Source organism: Gadus chalcogrammus, chromosome 22 (genome assembly GCF_026213295.1).
Source record: "Gadus chalcogrammus isolate NIFS_2021 chromosome 22, NIFS_Gcha_1.0, whole genome shotgun sequence".
In the NCBI taxonomy this organism is placed as follows: domain Eukaryota; kingdom Metazoa; phylum Chordata; class Actinopteri; order Gadiformes; family Gadidae; genus Gadus; species Gadus chalcogrammus.
This window is the reverse complement of record NC_079433.1, coordinates 5,318,158-5,336,289: the sequence shown is the minus strand read 5'-3', so window position 1 is coordinate 5,336,289 and position 18,132 is coordinate 5,318,158. Positions and strand designations below refer to the sequence as shown.

The 18,132-nt window shown below is 45.5% G+C and overlaps 1 protein-coding gene and 1 pseudogene across 3 annotated transcripts; one reads left to right on the top strand and one right to left on the bottom strand.

Annotated features, from left to right (window-relative positions):
* Positions 1–17: 17 nt before the first annotated feature.
* LOC130376382 (5S ribosomal RNA) lies at positions 18–136 on the bottom strand (annotated as a pseudogene).
* A 345-nt stretch (positions 137–481) lies between these two features.
* On the top strand, positions 482–13,086 carry LOC130376074 (T-cell differentiation antigen CD6-like). 3 transcript variants are annotated; one of them, XM_056583287.1, is made up of 13 exons: positions 482–700; positions 3,917–4,210; positions 4,562–4,885; positions 5,423–5,740; positions 6,209–6,274; positions 7,756–7,902; positions 8,174–8,272; positions 8,678–8,767; positions 9,173–9,244; positions 9,540–9,602; positions 9,686–9,772; positions 10,554–10,610; positions 10,844–13,086. In XM_056583287.1, the coding sequence occupies exons 1-13, from the start codon at positions 649–651 to the stop codon at positions 10,951–10,953; spliced, it is 1,779 nt and encodes a 592-aa protein (XP_056439262.1). In that variant the 5' UTR covers positions 482–648; the 3' UTR covers positions 10,954–13,086. The 3 variants fall into 3 exon arrangements, with proteins under 3 accessions (XP_056439262.1, XP_056439264.1, XP_056439263.1); XM_056583289.1 differs by having other exon boundaries at positions 9,686–9,762; positions 10,844–10,933; XM_056583288.1 differs by lacking the exon at positions 8,678–8,767.
* Positions 13,087–18,132: the final 5,046 nt, after the last annotated feature.

Here is an 18,132-nt window from a genome sequence, read left to right as displayed (position 1 = left end):
TATTTTCCATCTGTTGTCCCTTACAGCACCAGGTATTCCCAGGCGGTCTCCCATCCAAGTACTAACCAGGCCTGACACTGCTTCGATTCCGAGATCAGACGATAGCCGGCATGTTCAGCGTGGTATGGCTGTAATTAGGACCTAACGAGAGACACCTGGTGGGAGTGGGTGGCAGGCTGGGGATGTGGACTGGGAACACAGTGCCAACAACCAGAGGTTTATTAAGCACACACAATATAAATACGTCTATAGTGTAATTTATCGAACATGCACAATTCACAGACGTCCTTCTAGTTTAGACGGTTCACATGATTTTTTGTGTCCATATAATACAAATCTGAATTATATTAATTACATAACACTATTCAGTATGGACTATATATATAATAATTATTAAAAATTAACAAAGTTCTAGTATTCTCTGATTAAGACAAATAAACGACATGGTCTTACATAATCACATTTGCCAAATAAGCTAAAGGGTAGGGGTTTCTGCATGGCGTTCTGTGAACTGAAGTTTATCCCAACAGCAGAGAGGAAACCACAGTATGTGAAGTAGGAAGTAGATAAATAAGTCTGCGTACTGTGTGGAGGTTAAACAAAAGGTCGACAGCAATAAGAGCAGTTTCCCTGAGACCCTTCTCCACAATGAAGTTTATAAACTGCATTTTCTGTCTGCTGGCAAGCTGTATTTGTCAAGGTAATAAGCCGTATTTTTACTATGTATTTGTTATATTTGGATATATCTTTTTATATCAGGTTTTCATGAGGGTACCCTTTTTCTAAAAATTGTATTTTCAAAAGTTGAACACTTTAGAAAATAACCTTTTACAATTCAAAGTATTCAAGTAGAAAATAACTTTATGCATTTTCTTTGCTTTTCGGAAATATTATCTTTGTCCCCGCATGCTAAGCGTGAGTGAGGAAAAAAAACGAATTTATTATTATGCGTACTTTAATCATAATGACAACAGGCGTGTTTATGACATTTAAATATGAGTGATCCCATTGTGAGGGAGGTTTAATTATGGTTTAAAGTGACCAAACATATACGTCCTTAAATGATCAGGGTTGATTAGGCTGATCGGTGAAGCGTTCTCCAAGAGCTACCTCAGAGGCTGGGGGAGTTGTGATATTGCAATCATCGCACCACACTGACCACATCAGAGAATAGTGGGTCAAGTGGTTAAATGGAACCGAGCCTTTTGGGTGAATAGTTTTTGTCAGAATGTGGACCTGCGCTCTCACTACCACAGGTTGTTCCTTTAGATACACCACAGTTCAAAATTGAACTTCGTTTAGGGCAACAATTATTAATACCAATTTTCTTTGCATTTTATTCTGTTTTGGGCACTTCCTCCCAGTGCAAATATGATGAAGTGAGTTACTGAAAGCATGGTTCTGAAATGGGAAAATATTTAAAATATTGTTGCAAGTGGCCTGTATGCACCTTCAAATGGTTTTGCAAAGCTGTACATGTCTTAAAGATATTGATGTGGATGGTTCCAACATTCTCATCTATTCTTGTTTTTTACATTTCTCAAAGTGCAAATATGTTTTTGAATGTGTTTCTGAAAGTGGTGTTTTAAGATGGGACACATGTAATTATAATTTGTAAGCCCATGTTGCAAATATAACAACCAAAAAAACATTTAAAATGTTGATGCTTGATTGTGGACTATATTGAAATAAGGGTCTTCCAGGTCTTCTGGAAATGTTTTTGGTCGCTGTGTCATAATTCAGCTTAATATTTAATACATTGTTGCTTAAGGCACACTCATTAATGAGAAAATGTCAAACTGGCACTGCATGTTGAAACGGTTGCTGACCCCTGGTTTAGGGCTTCATGACTTAGACACCGAGAAATAGGGATATCTCTTCAGGTCCAAAGCAACGGGGAACGGCTCAATGTTCACCCAGGCCGCCACCAATCCAACAGTAGGCCGAATCATTTTTAATAATGATTTTCTATTTGTATTTTAGGTAGCCTAGTTTGAAATTTTATAGATTATAGGCCTACTTGTATTTTTTTTTTTTTAATGAATTTTCGTATTGTATTGCATCTTAAAATATATTCTTCCTATTATTTGGGCTGGATAAATAACGATAACAATGGATGTCTCAAAAAAGGCAGACGCACAAAAAAAAAAACACACATACACATCCACACACAGGCGTGCAGTTCTGAAACTCATAAACCAACCCAAGATATGCTATGAGAACTGTATTACCGGATGTGAGGTCGATCCTATCTTCATCATTTTGCAGGTGCATGATCCACCCACACGCATAAGCACACGTACAAGCGCACGCACACAGCCATGGATGCAGTGCAAATATATTTCACTTGCAGTTGTGTAAGTGAGTTTTTATTGAACTCAACCCCCAAAAACATTTTCTCTTTGCCACACAGAATGACGCCTTACTATAACTGTCTGCTGATAATACTACGGTCAGAGGGGGTGTCATGTTTTATGTTGTCTACTCAGGATAGCGTGACCTTTGTGATGTAATGTATTCTAAATTTATTTGTTAAAAATGTTCACTTATAAATCTGAACTGCAGCCTCATTCACACGGCCAAAATGTATATTGATAAGCACACAACATCCAGAAAACTCCAGGCACATATTTCTCAAGTGAATTAAGGGCTTTCTTCAAAGCATAAACCTGAAAAATCTTTGAAATTCTGGGGAAATTAAACATTTGTAGTCAAGAACACTAAAGGAAGAAAGTTAATTATGAAGGAAAAATGGTTAATGGAGAAGTTCCCCTAAATGCCATACTGTGTCAGTTGGCAGTCCTATACTTGGAAACTAATGAGCAGGATTGTTGATTGGCTGATGAATTTCAGGTAGGCCTGTGCAATGTTGTTTTTTTAAATGACATAATGTCTTGTTCAGCATGCTCTAATCTGGATTCTAACTCTCAACCTAAGGATCACCAGTACACAGCATTATCCTGTTGAGCCACTGACATTCCTGAACTGCATGAAGTCTCATTCACATGGTCAAAATGTCTATTGATATGCACAGAACATCAAGAAAACTCCAAGCACACATTTCACAAGAGAATTGAGGGGTTTCTTAAAATAGTACAGATCTGAAAATGTGCACTTTTATTGGTATCCACCTAATGATAGCCGTAGTTATACAATAACAAAATGGTCATATATATAGGCAAAATAGGTTGAGACTGTGGGCGTTTGGCTTTTCTATGAAATTGTGGGAAAAGTAAACATTTTTAGAGCAGAAGAAGATGCATCTGATTTTAGAGATTAATATGATGAAATAATTTTGAGTCCAGGTCAATCTCGTAAGGAGAAATAAGGCTAGTTCATATTTTTTGCGGTACTGCCACCTTTTGGTGCAGTACCACAATTTGGGTTTATTAGTAGTGGGGGGGTATTGGTATCCACCAATGATAGTCGTATGTTTTTTTTTATACAATAACAAAATGGTCATCTAAGAAAAATGGGCTAACTGCTCCAACTTTATTGGCCAATATTTCTCAGTCAAATGGAACTCAGTAAACAAATTCTGTTCAATGATTTTTGTGAGGCTTGGTCTGCGACTTCTTATAGGAGTGTATTTGACAAGTAAGTCAGATAGGTACATCTTAAAATGTATTCTATGGTGCACAGGGAGCAAGTGAAGGGCTTCTATAAGGGACTTGACATATGGGTTGATGGTGCGTAAGTCCATGCCATTGGTGTTAAAAGTAGTACCTTTGTCCCCATAAAGCACATTTAAACGCAGTCCCAACTGGTCAGAAAACTGCATTTTAATTTGTGTTACAGTAGCCAACAATTAACGATCAAACTATCTTTAAATTGCAATATTTCTGTATTTTGATAGGATATCTGTGATATCCTATCACAGAGCGTTAATGTGTGAACGTCTCCCCCCCCCCCCAAGACAGCGTCCGAGTGGTGCAACACGTGGGGACGTGCACCTGGAGTCTTGCGGCGGAGGGGAACGAGAGCCGGCCGGTTTCTCTCGTACGGGAGGCCAGAGATCAGCTGTTGGACCAGGTGTGTGCGGACCTGGGCTGCGGCCGGGTGTACCCTTTCACTGAGAACGGCCACACCAGCATCATCAACACCGGCAGCAGCGCCTGCCTAATGGACTGCTCTTACCGCGACCGACGTCTTTTCAACTGCACCGAGACGGTTGGGGATAACTGCTCGGTTGTTTCTGAAATTGTTTGTGGTAAGGTACATTTTTGTCATGAGAAAGTACAGAGAATATGTTTTTTCTCAGCTAAATAAATTATTAAATAGGCTGCCTGAAATTAATTTGATAAATAAAATTAATTGATAAAACGGAATGTGAATTTAAAGTAGTCCTTAGGTATAAGTGACTTCATGCTGACAATATTGTGACTTTAAAGCTTTATCAGTAGGCTTATACCCAAGTCCCTACACTTTTAAAGCTTTTAAGCACTACTTGAAGTTGTCAAGTCACTCTAGACGAGGACATACAGGTCTACAAATCAACTAATCCGTGGACAATGCAGCACCCAACGGACTTATATATATTTTTACTGTTATATCACCTCAGGCCACCAGGTGGCGCGGCTGGCGGGCGGCGCTCACAGTTGCGGCGGCCGGGTGGAGCTGTGGTCTGACGGCGGCTGGGGGACGGTGTGCGACGACCGCTGGGACCTGGCCGACGCCGACGTGGTCTGTCGCCAGCGGGGCTGCGGCTACGCGGTCAACGTTTCGGGGCAGGGAGGGGCGTTTCCCCCGGCGACGGCGGGACCCGTCCACCTGGACGAGCTGATGTGCACCGGGGCGGAGAGCAGCCTGTGGGCGTGTCCCGTGGCACCGGACGGAGTTCTCCACGACTGCGGCCACAAGGAGGACGCCGGGGTGGTGTGCTCAGGTGAGGAGGAAGAAGTCTGGTCGTTCTCTCTGCAAGCGTTCAGCTTTAAAGTGGTCTTCTTCACCGCAGACGCTCAGAGGGCTTTAAATCACACGTGGAAACATTCAGTAAATGAAAATGAAGGGGTTTTGTGCTTTTGTGTGAATACTGTTTTTATTCTGTATTGTGTTGCTTATTGTGTCTTTTTATATTCTAAATAGGATATACAAGTCAATGTGTTTGTTCTTGTTATCTAGGCCTCGCTGCGCTGTGTTTTATCTCACAAGGCCTTCTACCGTAATATAGTCCCATGTTGGAGTTTTTATTTCTCTTTTTTTTCATCGACGTGTTGGCCCACCACAACATCTGTTCTACAAAAATGGTTCATTAACATAGAGCTGGTTTAGCGTTCCCAAACGGAGAAAGGCCGCGTCTTCCTCAGTTCAGACAAAGTAAAGCCGCTCAACCACGTTAAGTTCAACCAAGTTCAACTTGACGTATCGTATCCGCTCTCAACCTGCTCTCTCCCCCCCTCCCCCCCTCCCTCTCCCCCCACAGAGATGAGAGCCGTGCGTCTAACCGGCGGCGCAGACCGCTGCTCCGGTAAGGTGGAGATCCACCTCAACGGGACATGGGGGACGGTGTGCAACACCTGCTGGGACCAACAGATGGCCGCCATGGTGTGCTCCATGCTGGGCTGTGGGGCCCAGCCCAAGAAATACACCCAATTCGAGCCCCACCTGACGGCGCACAACGAAGGCCCGCTGTGGTACTACCAGTGCGCCGACGGGGTCACAGATCTCTGGCAGTGCCGAGAGTTCATCAACGTGAAGCACCTCTGTACGACCTCAAAGGCGGCCGTGCTGGTCTGTGCTGGTAGGCCAAGGGGCTTTTACTTTGAAACAACTGCCGCCTCGCACACGTGATGCCCCCTCCATTCCTGCCTTTAAATCAAGGATCAAAACCCATCTGTGCACCGTGGCTCTTCCTCCACAATAACTATCTTACCGCTGCACTACTTTGTTTATATGTGGATGTCTGTTTTATTTTAATTTAATATTATTTTTACCTTCATTTTTATAGTGTATGCACTATGAACAGCACTTTGGTCGGTGTGAACTGTTATAGATGTGCTTTGTAAATACATTTGACTTACTTTTACTTTGGCAGTACCAATTTTGGGTTGCCATTATTGTGTGAGTCTTCATGGTTCTGTTCAGTTGAGGCTGCTTTGTGCTTCGACAGGTTGAATATCCCTTTTTCGTTATCTTCTGATACCAAATATTTTTTGGAGGGGGGAGATTACCTCAACATTTATTTGATTAAAATGTTCTTGTCCACCAGGCTCACAAGGGTTTCCTACAATCTCCATCTCAGCGAATGTAACGTCAGTGACTGGACTGACGACTGGTAAGTTAACTAACCCTAACCAAGACCCAAAAGATGCCTTGTTTACTTACTCTACCTCTATATCTAGTGTTTATATGGTGGTGTATATATCCATTTTTATATATACCACCATATAAACCCTTTACATATAATAACGGATAGTTTAACACTACATTCAAATGGTAAGGCAGGATAGTGTTGTGGCTAGTGTGTTCGACTACCAGCCGGAAGGAAGTGGTAATTTATATTTAAGTAATTTATATTTATTTGTTATACTTTACGTATGATATATTACTGCTTACTTATTTATATCGCTATTCGTATGTTTAATGTTATTATTTACTATACTATTTTCTATTAAGGTTATTTCATTAATACACAGGATCAGATGTTATAATCCCTTGTGCCAAAATCCAAGGAAAACACATATTCAGAAGCCCCTGTCCGAACCAACCTTATAAGCACGCTGGCTACTGAGCTACCAACCAAAGGTGAAAAACACGAGACAGCTAGCCCAACTAACAGCAGTAAATACAGCAGTAAGCAGTAAGCAGAGTATCATTGGGGTTATCAAGTGGGCACCCTCTTTCACAGATGTTTCGTTTAAGTTAGGCCCACGACACCTCCTGAGGGCTTAACAATGAAACCAGCGTCCTGGATTCACCCCCCTCAATGCTGCCACCACATTGCCACATTTAATGCATCTAAACACTCTTTCCTGCATCGTACCCCTAGCCCTACCCCTAACCCTGACCACACAAACACGTTGGCACATTAGCACACGTTGTCTATCTGCCCCGACTTGTCTATCTTTGCAATACCTTGTCTAGTTTCCTGTCTCAATTCTTCAACCTGTGCCTTGTCACTAAAAGGCTTGCATCATACCACCTTCCCAGACTCTTCGCTGGCTTCTCCAGAACTGTAGGCATCACCTCTTCATTTATAGCAAACTTCTGATCAACTACCTTTCCCTTAACAATTGAGAGACTCCTAGACTTACCTGGCTTCACCTTCATTCTAGCCCGTTGCAGATTGCTATTTAGCTTATCCAGCAACCTGCGGGTGCACGGAGCGGTTGACGTGTCACATGTCGTCCATAAAAGCCCTAATTGGGGGGAGACGTGGCCCTCCCTGAAACTTCTCCCTACCAACTATCCACTTAGAGGCCCTTATAATAACCTCCATCGCCATTTTGAAGGCGAGTGGGGAGATTGTACATCCCGCCATAATTCCTATCTCGAGCTGTTGCCACCCTGTGGTGTAGTCTACCGTATTAAAACAAAGTTGAATATCCAGAAAATAAGCTTTAACTAGGCTTTTAATGCTACCTGGGATTCTGAAGTAGTCAAAGGCCTCCCATAACAGACTATGTGGTACTGACCCGAAGGCATTAGCCAAATCCAAAAAAATCAAAGTGCAGGTCTCTCCTCTCACGCTTCGCTAACTGAATTTGGTGCCAAATCAACAGCTTGGATTAATTCTTACACTTCCTCCTTTCACAGCTGGCACAACAATAGGAAGTGCCCCAGACCACTTCCTGTTCCCCTTGTCTCCCGAGCTGATTGGCTGCGTGGCTCTGTCAGTCATGGTGCTGGTGATCCTCATGGTTAACTGCGTCCTCTGCCTCCAGAGTAGAAGAAAAAAAAAAGGTACTTCTCCCGCCTCCACATAATGATGTCAAGCATGGAAACATGTTTTGCCCATTCTTTATTTAATTTGATCAGATATCTTTATGTGATTGTCACTCAAAATGCCAAACCGAACCACCAGTTGAGAATGACCTATTCACACCTCATCTAATCTAACCTAATCTGATAAATCTACTACTTTAATCTAATCCATTGCATAACTGGTAATCTGTAGTATTCGCCTGTGTTTGACACTGCAATCTCTCTTTGGTCTCGTCTCACACTACCTCAGCTTGCTTGAGACAGCAGAGAAATCAGCATGAAGATAGGGCTTTGAATGACTACAGAGAGGCCCTCAGTCTGGTCAAGATTGCCCCCATCGGGAGCCCTGGTAAGTATGGCTAACATGGTGCTCTATTGCTGTCTTCTGTCAATAGAGGGTGAAGACACTCTGGGAAGACAAGAGCAACGACATGCTGGACCGGTTACTACTACCTGCGTTCTTGTTTTTTAGTCTACATATTTTTTTGGGGAAAAAAGTAGTGTTTGATTTGTAATATATTACATTAACTCTAGAAAACCATTGTAAATAGTAAGTATTTTATGTGCTCAGAATATGCCCGTTATTATAGATCGATGGTGGATCCGTTCTATGCACTTAACGGTGCATGAGGTCATGTCAGTATTCATTCGTATGTGCAGCGTCTTCTCCCCCTAGTGCATGCTGCGTGCAGAGGTATAACGTCATTACATCATAGTCATGGTTGCTCTTTGTTGTGTTCCTGTTTGGTTGAAGTCCTCTCCAAGCCCAGTGGCATGCTAGCCCCACACCACGGCCCTTATCAGCCAAGCCATCCACCTCCTGTCCACATGTCCACCTTTAACAGTGAGCTACTCCCCCCTCTTACATTTCTCTATTATTCCTCTCCATTGCTTAAAGTTGACGTTTGTGAGGTCTTCTCCGCCGTTGGGAAGCAATGCCCTGATTGGACATGCATGAGGGGGCTGAAATCAAAACGGTCTCATACGGAGACACGCTCCGTCCACCGCAGCAAATATCCTCACGGAGAATTTCACTTACTAACACCTGGATGATGGCACTTCTAACAAATGATGCGGAAACTCCAGCTCCCGAGTCTTACCCACCGCACCCTTAACATCTCAATGCTTAACATGAGCTTTGACTCGGCCTAACAAAACCATTGCGCTGTCGATGGCGGATTCAGTCGTTCGTAGGTCGTCACCTGCTGATAATTCCCATAACGTTCCTTTGCCCGACTGTTGGATTCAGATTCCCAGCGGCGCAGGCACGCCCAGGGCAGCCCTGCCACGGGCTCAGCCGTGAACACCCTGTACCAGGACGGTGAGTTAACATGGAAGGCTTTATATGTTGCTGTAAAAGTGAAAAGCTCTGTTGATGTTTCGATATATTGAGGATGATTTGAGGAGGTAAGTGGAGCCGGTTGGTGGGTTTGACTCCCAGCCGAAAGGTTCCGGGTTCGAACCCCGATGTCCGCAGTCTGGAGCGCTTGCTCGTGAAGCGTTGATCGATGCATCGTTGATCGGGTTTATTCCCTAATACCAAACCAACACCATAATAAATCACAGTATTGAGATCATTAAAATGACATGCAGCAACAATTTTTTACATTTTTCAGCAACACCAAACGACGCAAGAGCCGGCAACATGACATACAAACATCAAAGCCTCCATCCCAGCGGTAATATATTGTTGTACGACTACAACTCTCTGGAATGAAGGATTTATGAAGGGAAGAAGAATGACTGTCTTCTTCTTCTCCAGTGGACTCGTTTGAATCCTCCACCTCTTCCTCTGGGGATGAACTCTACGGGTACACTGCGGACCAGAAGGAGGACCAGGTAACGAATGGTGGGTCACCTTCATTCAGCCTCAACATCGTCACCACCACATGCATAAAACACGCACACGCACGGGCACACACACATGAATATAACACACACACACACACACCCATGAATATGACACACATACACATGAATCTAACACACACACATGAATATAACCCCCACACACACACAGACACGAATATAACGCACTCACGCACACATACACACACATACATGAATAGAACACACACAAATAACACACACACACTCACTCACACATACACACAAAACATACACACACATAAGAGGGAGCCATTCATAAAGGCAGATGTGCGGGGCACCACATCTGGTGTGTGGTGATAGCCTTCATGTCACTGAGGTCGGTTCCGTAACGAGGAAGCTGCCATTTTGAATTCTGTCACTGAACACTGAAGACATATTGGAGAGGACTGCTCCTACAAACTCTCGGCTGTGTGTGTGTGTGTGTGTGTGTGTGTGTGTGTGTGTGTGTGTGTGTGTGTGTGTGTGTGTGTGTGTGTGTGTGTGTGTGTGTGTGTGTGTGTGTGTGTGTGTGTGTGTGTGTGTGTGTGTGTGTGAGTAGAGATGTTTTTTGACCTATTCAAACCAACTAAAGATCCAGTATCAAATACAACAAACGGCGTTCAAAGCAAAAACCCTCCTAGTGGTTCTTCATTTTAAAAGCTTTTAAAGCCTCAGTGTCACCCACTCGCTCTATCGACAGAACCCCAACAGCCCGGAGGTTGCTAACTAAGTGGACTCTTACATTTTTTCAACCTCTCTAGCCTCAAGCAGCCACCAGCTGCCACCTAGAGGGATGACGTCAACCATGTTGGACCCAGGTTAGTCATGAGTATCTCACTCACTCGCTCACTCACTCGCTCACTCACTCACGCAGTTCTTCCATCAACACAAATTAAAGTTTACGATCCCATTCTTACAGCGTTATGCATCGAGTATCTCAGGCTAATTTACAAACGGTTATGTTTTTAGGCTGCTTTTACTTTGAAGTGTTTCGTTTTACAGCACGTTTCCCAGTGCTTACTTGTTGCGTATCATGTCTTGATTATTTTAGGTCATGGGGGTGATGATGGGGTTGACGATGAAGACGATATCTATTCCCCGGTCAGCCCTGAAACCCACTCCTCTTCTACGGATGATTACGACGATATACTCAATCCATAAACACTGGATGAGGTGAACTTTGACCTCAAGATGAATGGAATGTAAAAATATCAGACACTGCGCACAATTCCTTATTTTAGTATTATTTTATATAAACACAAGAGGTAATAAATTGTTACCTTGAATATAAGAATTTTTTATTTATTGGATTTTTTTTTGGTTTATCTCTTTATTTTCTCAACCACCCTGGATATTGTATTGCTGGATGCTAATTAACGGTCAGCAACGATGGACCTGTCTCAGAAAGCATAAATAAATAAATAAATATCACCTCCGCCACAAGGGGGAACTGTAGGTTCATATCTAAATACATCACTTCTAGGAAAAAAAGCTTATTCGCAAAGTCAACAGGAATAGCGTGTCCGTATGTTTCTTTTTTTAGTTCAATTATGTTTTCCAACGAATAATCACTTGTGACAAAAATGTATTCATACTTAAGTCAGCGGTGGTTGGGGAAGGAAGAAAAGTAAAAACAACTTTAAAGGGGAATGGGAACTCAGAAGTGTCCATAGTGTGATCAAGGAGGACTAATAGGTAAAGCGACATCAGGTTAGTTTGAAACCAGAGGCCCCGGTAAAGGTCCTTCTTTGTGCATTAGCATAAGGGACGTTTGGTTTGCAGCAGCTGTACAGCATCAAGCCAGCATGTGTATGCTGGATACCGCGAGATCTCACAACATCAGTCGACACGACCGACTGCTGCAAAGCGTATCTTTTGCGCAGTGACGGTGTGACGCACTGGCTATTGTTTTAAGGAATGTAAAAAAGTGTTTCTGATTCTGTCTCGATGCGCATAAAGCGAGCGATAGGTAGGCTACTGTAGGCCTTCATCTATCTATAATGGAATTCATGTGTTGGATACATTCAGGCATGTAGGCCTATGTCAAGCAAGCTAGATTTAAGAGAGATGGATGATATGATAATGCTTCCGACTCGGTGGGAGGTTTTTAAGTATGAAGATAACGTGGGGAGAAAGAGGTTGTGCGACAGACATGCACGCTTTTTCCGTTGTACACAAATAGGCCTCTGTGAAATGGTCTCAAAACTCCATGATTAACTTACATGTAATTATTTCTTTCCTTAGAACCGTATCTAAATGGAAATGAAGTACTTAAAGTGGAAGAATCCCTTTATAGACAGCATAACAGTGAATATAAATATATTTATCATTTATAAAAAACTTTTTACACTAAATGTTCGAAAATAGTTAAGTATTTTACGTTGATCTATTATTGTAGAACTTCACCTAATATTAACCTTTGAAATTCTGTTTGTTTAGCATTTAGCAAAAAAAGGCGAAATCCCCTTGAATAACATTCATGGATTAATCTCAGCTTTTTAAGACCTTAATTAAACAGAGCTCAAACTAGCGCTTTTACACACAAGACTTTGACAGCATCATACATGAAGTATTAAGTATTAAGCAGGTGGAAGGGACAGATGTCTCATGATGAGCCAACAGCCTTCCTGCTGGGATTCCCCCCCCTCAGCAGATAGACTAGCTTGGCACGGGTTCTGACGTTCTCTGCTGGATAAAAAGAAGCTAAAAAACAACGAAACAAATGAATGTCCTGAGCTTTCTCTCTCTGTAAAACTCAAACTCTCTCCGGTTGTCAAACTGCCATAACAAACTTTAATAAAACTTTTTTATTGAAGTTTTATTCATCCACTATATTTATAATGTATAGACTTTTTACTTTCCGTGGTTGATTGAAATCCAGACCCCGGTAGCTTTACAGAAGTGAGTGAAATCATGGGATGAGATCATAGGATTTAAGATCATAAGATCATAAGGCCTGTGTGTTTTTGTACGCAGGCTTTGTTCATTAAGTCAATTACACACAAAGGATTATGGGTCGTGTAAGTCGCTTAAGTTGCTTAAAGTGTTTAAACAATAGACCTCACAGCGCCCCCGGGCCCTGTTGAACTTTTGAACTCTCTCCGCTGCTACGCTGCAAGGAGCTACTAGGGTGCACCTGTCTGTCTGTCTGTCTCTGCCTGGCTATCTGTCTGTCTGTCTGTCTGTCTCTGTGCGTCTATCTCTGTCGGTCTGTCGGTCTGTCGGTCTGTCTCTGTGCGTCTATCTCTGTCTGTCTGTCTCTCTGGCTCTGTGTGTCTCTGTGTGTCTGTCTGTCTGTCTGTCTGTCTGTCTGTCTGTCTGTCTGTCTGGCTGGCTCTGTCTGTCTGTCTGTCTGTCTGTCTGTCTGTCTGTCTGGCTGGCTCTGTCCGTTGGTCTCTGTCCGTCTGTCTCGGTCAGCCTGTCCTTCATTAATATGGAATATTTTAATGATTTATTTGGCTGAACTACAGATCTCCTGAGCATGAAGGCTGGTTGAGTTCTGAGTTTTGAATAAATAACACTTCAGAGCTCTCCTATGCTTCCAAAATGGAGGCCGTCATTGCGATGTGATGTTGCGATACACAAGCCCAGAACAACCCTCCACCTCCATTCCCCATTACTACAGGGCTACGTTATGATGGGCGGTTGCCAATTAAAACCCATGAAGTCACCTCTGTGAGTATAGCGCCGTAGCGCGGCTATAGATTAAGGCCGACGGGGGGGGGGGGGGGGGGGGGGGAGAGAGGAAACAAGCGCCAACCGTTCAGCTCGTCAATCAGAGCAATTTCTGGCTTGGGCGACTCGGCAGAGACGGACCTCCAAAGTCATTAAATTCATCTCTGTTCCGTTCGTTCGTCAGCCCTGATTAAAGTCACTTCCACCGCCATTGGAAAGACAAACTTGACGAGGACGATGGTGGCGGTACAATGCTGAAGTTTTTTTTTTTTTCCTGGCAGTTGGTCGGTTTGCTAGACGCTGGGGAGTGTTAGCGTAGCGCGCTAATAGTGTTGATTACTTACCACTCATTAGGTTGCTTTCACCGCTGGTCTAAGCTCCCCCCTGGTGGGGGGCTTAGCACCATGGCGGAGGGGGGGTCTGGCCTCGCTGAAGGGCCCTGATCCAGTTCACCTTTTAAGTTCAGTGGAGCTGTGGGGGTCGGCAGGGGTCAGCGCGCCGGCGGTTCACGCCGCGGTGCCCACAAACCGCTCCTCATGACCTCACTTCCTGTTCACTACTGTACCAGATAGGCGCTAAGAAGTATGTTTAAAGACATGTACATGTATATATATATAGAGTGTTATTTTGTAACGTTGGGGGTGTTTAGTCATCCAAAAGAATGCAGGAGTCGGGGGGGGTCTTCATGCGTGAAATATTGAAATTCCTTCGTTCCCATGGCGATGGCGATTTTACACGAATCTCGGCACGGCAAAGGCGATAAACTACGACTTTTTGTAAGTTAAGCCGTCCTTATTTTTTATGATTTGTGTTTTTTACAAGGCCCTTGTTTTTACGAGGGTGTGTTTAGGGCGAGGGAAGGGCGAACTTGAAAGCGGGGGCTGGGCGTCTGGCGCTCCGCTCGTTAACCCCGACGGTTAGCACCTCGCCACTCTGCTCCCCCCCCCCGCGGCACACGATTGGCTACTCAGGTCAACGCCGCCGACCGACGCGAGCCGCGCCGCGCGGCGGTCGTAAAGATACTTCCGGAAGCATCAGTGGAACCGGCGCTTGTGTTTGCCGCTCTTTGGCTCTTCATGGGGATATAGGACGTCTGATGATGGGGGATACCCCTGTCTGGTTGACCCTCGGGGTCAAAAGGTCACCCCCCCCCCCCCCCCCCAAAAAAAAACAGCACTATTCTGGAGGCTTTGTGCCAAACGTTTTAATTTGCACATTAGACACACACACACACACACACACACACACACACACACACACACACACACACACACACAGGAGCACCCACATACCCGTGAGCAGGAGCATGAATGCGTGCACTTCGATATTCAACCTCAAATCTCACTTGCGAGACAGCGCAAGAGATTGCGCTTGAAAGAATCCCCGCGATTTGTCTTCGCCTGCCCCGAGCTCTGTCAGTAAACTATCCGGTGTGGTGTTGTTTTTTACGGCGGGGACGGGGGGACGGGGGGACGGGGAGAGAGAGACATCTCCTTGTTTGTCCTGGGAGGCAGATGGACTGCGTGGTTTTACTGTTGTGTGCGGTGCATGTCAGACTGTGTCTCTCACACACAGAGACCGCCCGCCCGCCCGGCCCAGCCGTCATCAATCTTCCGCTCGGCTGAATGGTAAATGGGGACGGCCATAAAGAGGCTGGCTGCCCTTCCTCGGGCTCCCATCATGCAGGTGCTGGCAGACAAAGCAAGCGGATACGATACCGCATGCTCACACACTTTTCATATTTGTTGAATTGTACACACAAAAAAACATATCACACTTTGACAGCTGGGTGTATTCTGTATTCTACATTTTTATTTAGTGGGGATATAGAAGGCATATAGGAAGAAATATAGAGCGGGTAAGCTGGGGTACATTCAAGTGCACTATTCACACATAGACATGGACATGGAAACACAATGCCACACACATTTATGCTGAATTAGGGAGGCTTCTGTCCATTAATGGAGACATTACTTTCAAAAGTCCTGAGGCCAAATGGAAAACTGTAATTATTACAAGTCTGTTTAGTTTTATGAATGAGTCGGTTGGCCTCTTAAACAACCCAGAAGCCGGTCTCCCAGGCGACCAGTGGCTCTGAGGGGGCTGATGTCATCTACTCAGTTGAATGATTCCTTAATTACATCGCAGTACCGTAAGACAAACAGCCCGGGCGCTGGCTTCACTCTGCCCAAATCACGCTGTTGTTTCCCCCTACCTGTGGCACTATAGCAACCGCAGAGTCATAAAACACAGCAGTGTTCTGTGTTTGGCGAAGTGTTTTTGAGGAAAACAGCGCACAACATAGCTTATGCTAACATACTATTATTACGGGCCTGGATATATTTCAGTCATATGTCCCAAGCCTGATTGTGGCAAACCCATATCTATCCTAGCGTACCATACCGATGCTAGCATAACGGTAGCTTGTTTTGTGCAGTCAAAGCAAAGCTAGAATATTGAATGCTATGCCAGAGCACCGGAAGCTATGCTAGCATACCAAAAGTAAGGTTACCATACCGGAATTCAGGCTAACATCCCAGAAGCTAGGCTAGGGTAATGCGCTAAGCCAGGGCTACTGCGCTTACCTAGCGTGCTGGAAGCTAGTAAGCTAACAAACCAGAAGCCAGGCTGGCTTCAAGCCATACTCTAGCCCAGCCCTAGGCTAGCTTGCCGGAAGCTAGGCTAGGCTACTGAGCTGGCGTACTGCAGCGGCGGTAAGGCTGCAACCAAAGTGGAAACCAGGTGTTTGGCACCGACCGCACGGTGGCCCCGCTAGCCAGGTGACGACACGGCCTGGCCGGGAGTCAACCGGCGTTTTCGGTTACACGTCATGGTCATGTGTTTATGCACCTCTGGGCAGAGCAATCAATTACAGAGTTCCGTGTTGGACCGCCCTCTCAGCCAATCTTGAGTGCGATCATGTGAATGAAGGTGGAGGGTTTTTAATGAAGCGGGTTTTCCTTACGCGAGGGGAATGAGGGAGAACTCTGTCACGGCCACAGGAAGTAATGAGCCGAGGGGGAGGAAGTGAGGTCATCGAAGCAGAGAGGTGTGTTGTCTCTCGGACTGAATGAGGTCAAGCGTGAGATAGATAGCAGCATGGTAGGTGGTATTTGGGATGTTTGTGTGTGTGTGTGTGTGTGTGTGTGTGCATGCATTTTTATGATGTGTAAGTGTATTGGAGAAAGGGCTGCTTAACAGGCTCCCACGTTTAGGAACTGTGGACGTTTACTGTGTGTGTTCCTGTATGTGTCTATGTTTCTGTGTATGTGTCTTCCTGTGTGTTTGGGGCTGTGTATGTACATGTGTTTGTGTGTGTGTACGTGTGTTCCTATGTGTGTGTTTTTGTGTCAGTTAGGGGTTTGGTGCGTGTGTGTGTGCTCCTGCGGGTGTGTGTGTGTGTGTGTGTTCCGTTGTGTCTGTGCTCCTGTGATTGTGTGTGTGTGTTTGTGTTTCCGTTTGGTGTTGCGTGTGTGTGTGTGCTCTTACGAATGTCCATGTGTGTGTGCGCGCTCTGGTATGTGTGCTCCTGTGTGTGTTTGTGTGTGTGTGCGCCCCTGTATGTGTGTGTGTGTGCTCCTGACAAGTGTGTGTGTGTGTGTGAGGCAGTGTGTGTTTGGTGTGTAGTTCCTGCTCCAGCTTAACCCCTCTGGATTCCCCGCATTCCTCCCGCCGGTCCGGCACTGGTCTCCCCCTGGCCGCCGCCGCCGCCGCCGCCGTAATGTTTAAGGTGATTGACGCTATTTGCTACCATTAGGCCCCCGCCATGTAGTTGACCTTTGACCTTTTACAAGCGACCTGTTGAAACAGCTTTAGGGAGCACATCGTCTAATCTCCTTGGGAAAAGCCGCGGGGTACGGGGGGGGGGGGGGGGGGGGGGGGGGGGCAGTGGGGGGGATGGGTAGGGAGGGGGGCGGCGGGCTTAAGGGTTCGGAAAGCAATCAACACCTAAAGGTGAAGAGTGGCGGTCCCCAGCGTCACCCATCTCCACCGCGGGGGGTAGGGTCAGGTGGTGCTGCCGATGGGGGTGGGGGTGGGGGTGGGGGGGTGACCCGGCCGTGTGCTGATTCGCTCTGGCTGCTTCCAATCGGGTCCCATTTAGCTCAAGAGACGCCTCGGGGGTCAGCGGCACGGACACTCGGGTCGGAGCGCGGCTGGACGGGCTGCCGACGTATCCCTGGGAGCGCCCGTCACACTGACCCTGCACTGGGGAGGAGGGCAGGGAGGACCACTGCCTGTTATCGCAGGGTTTAATAACACATTGGATGTTTCCAGTGAATGTACGAGGATCGCTTTACAAGTGTCACACCAAGTCCGCCTCGTAGCCCTTCCGATAAACCGCCCCCGTTCGGAAAACACACGCCGTAGTCACGTTATTTAACCGTATGTTTCCGATGAATATATGAAGATCGCTTTGCAAGTGTAGCACCAAATCTACCTCAAGTAACCGACGTTAACGCACGCACACACCCCAAGTTAACCTCTAAACGATCTCGCTCTGGCTTAATTGTCCCCCCCCCCCCCCCCCCCCCCCCCGTCCGCCTCCCGCCCCTCCGTCTGATTGACAGCCTTATCAGCGTGTGTTGAGCGAGGGGAGATGGAGCAAGGTGCTGTGGTGGATGAGAGGGGGGGCCGGGGGACGCTTTGGGAGGTCTGCTAATGCCC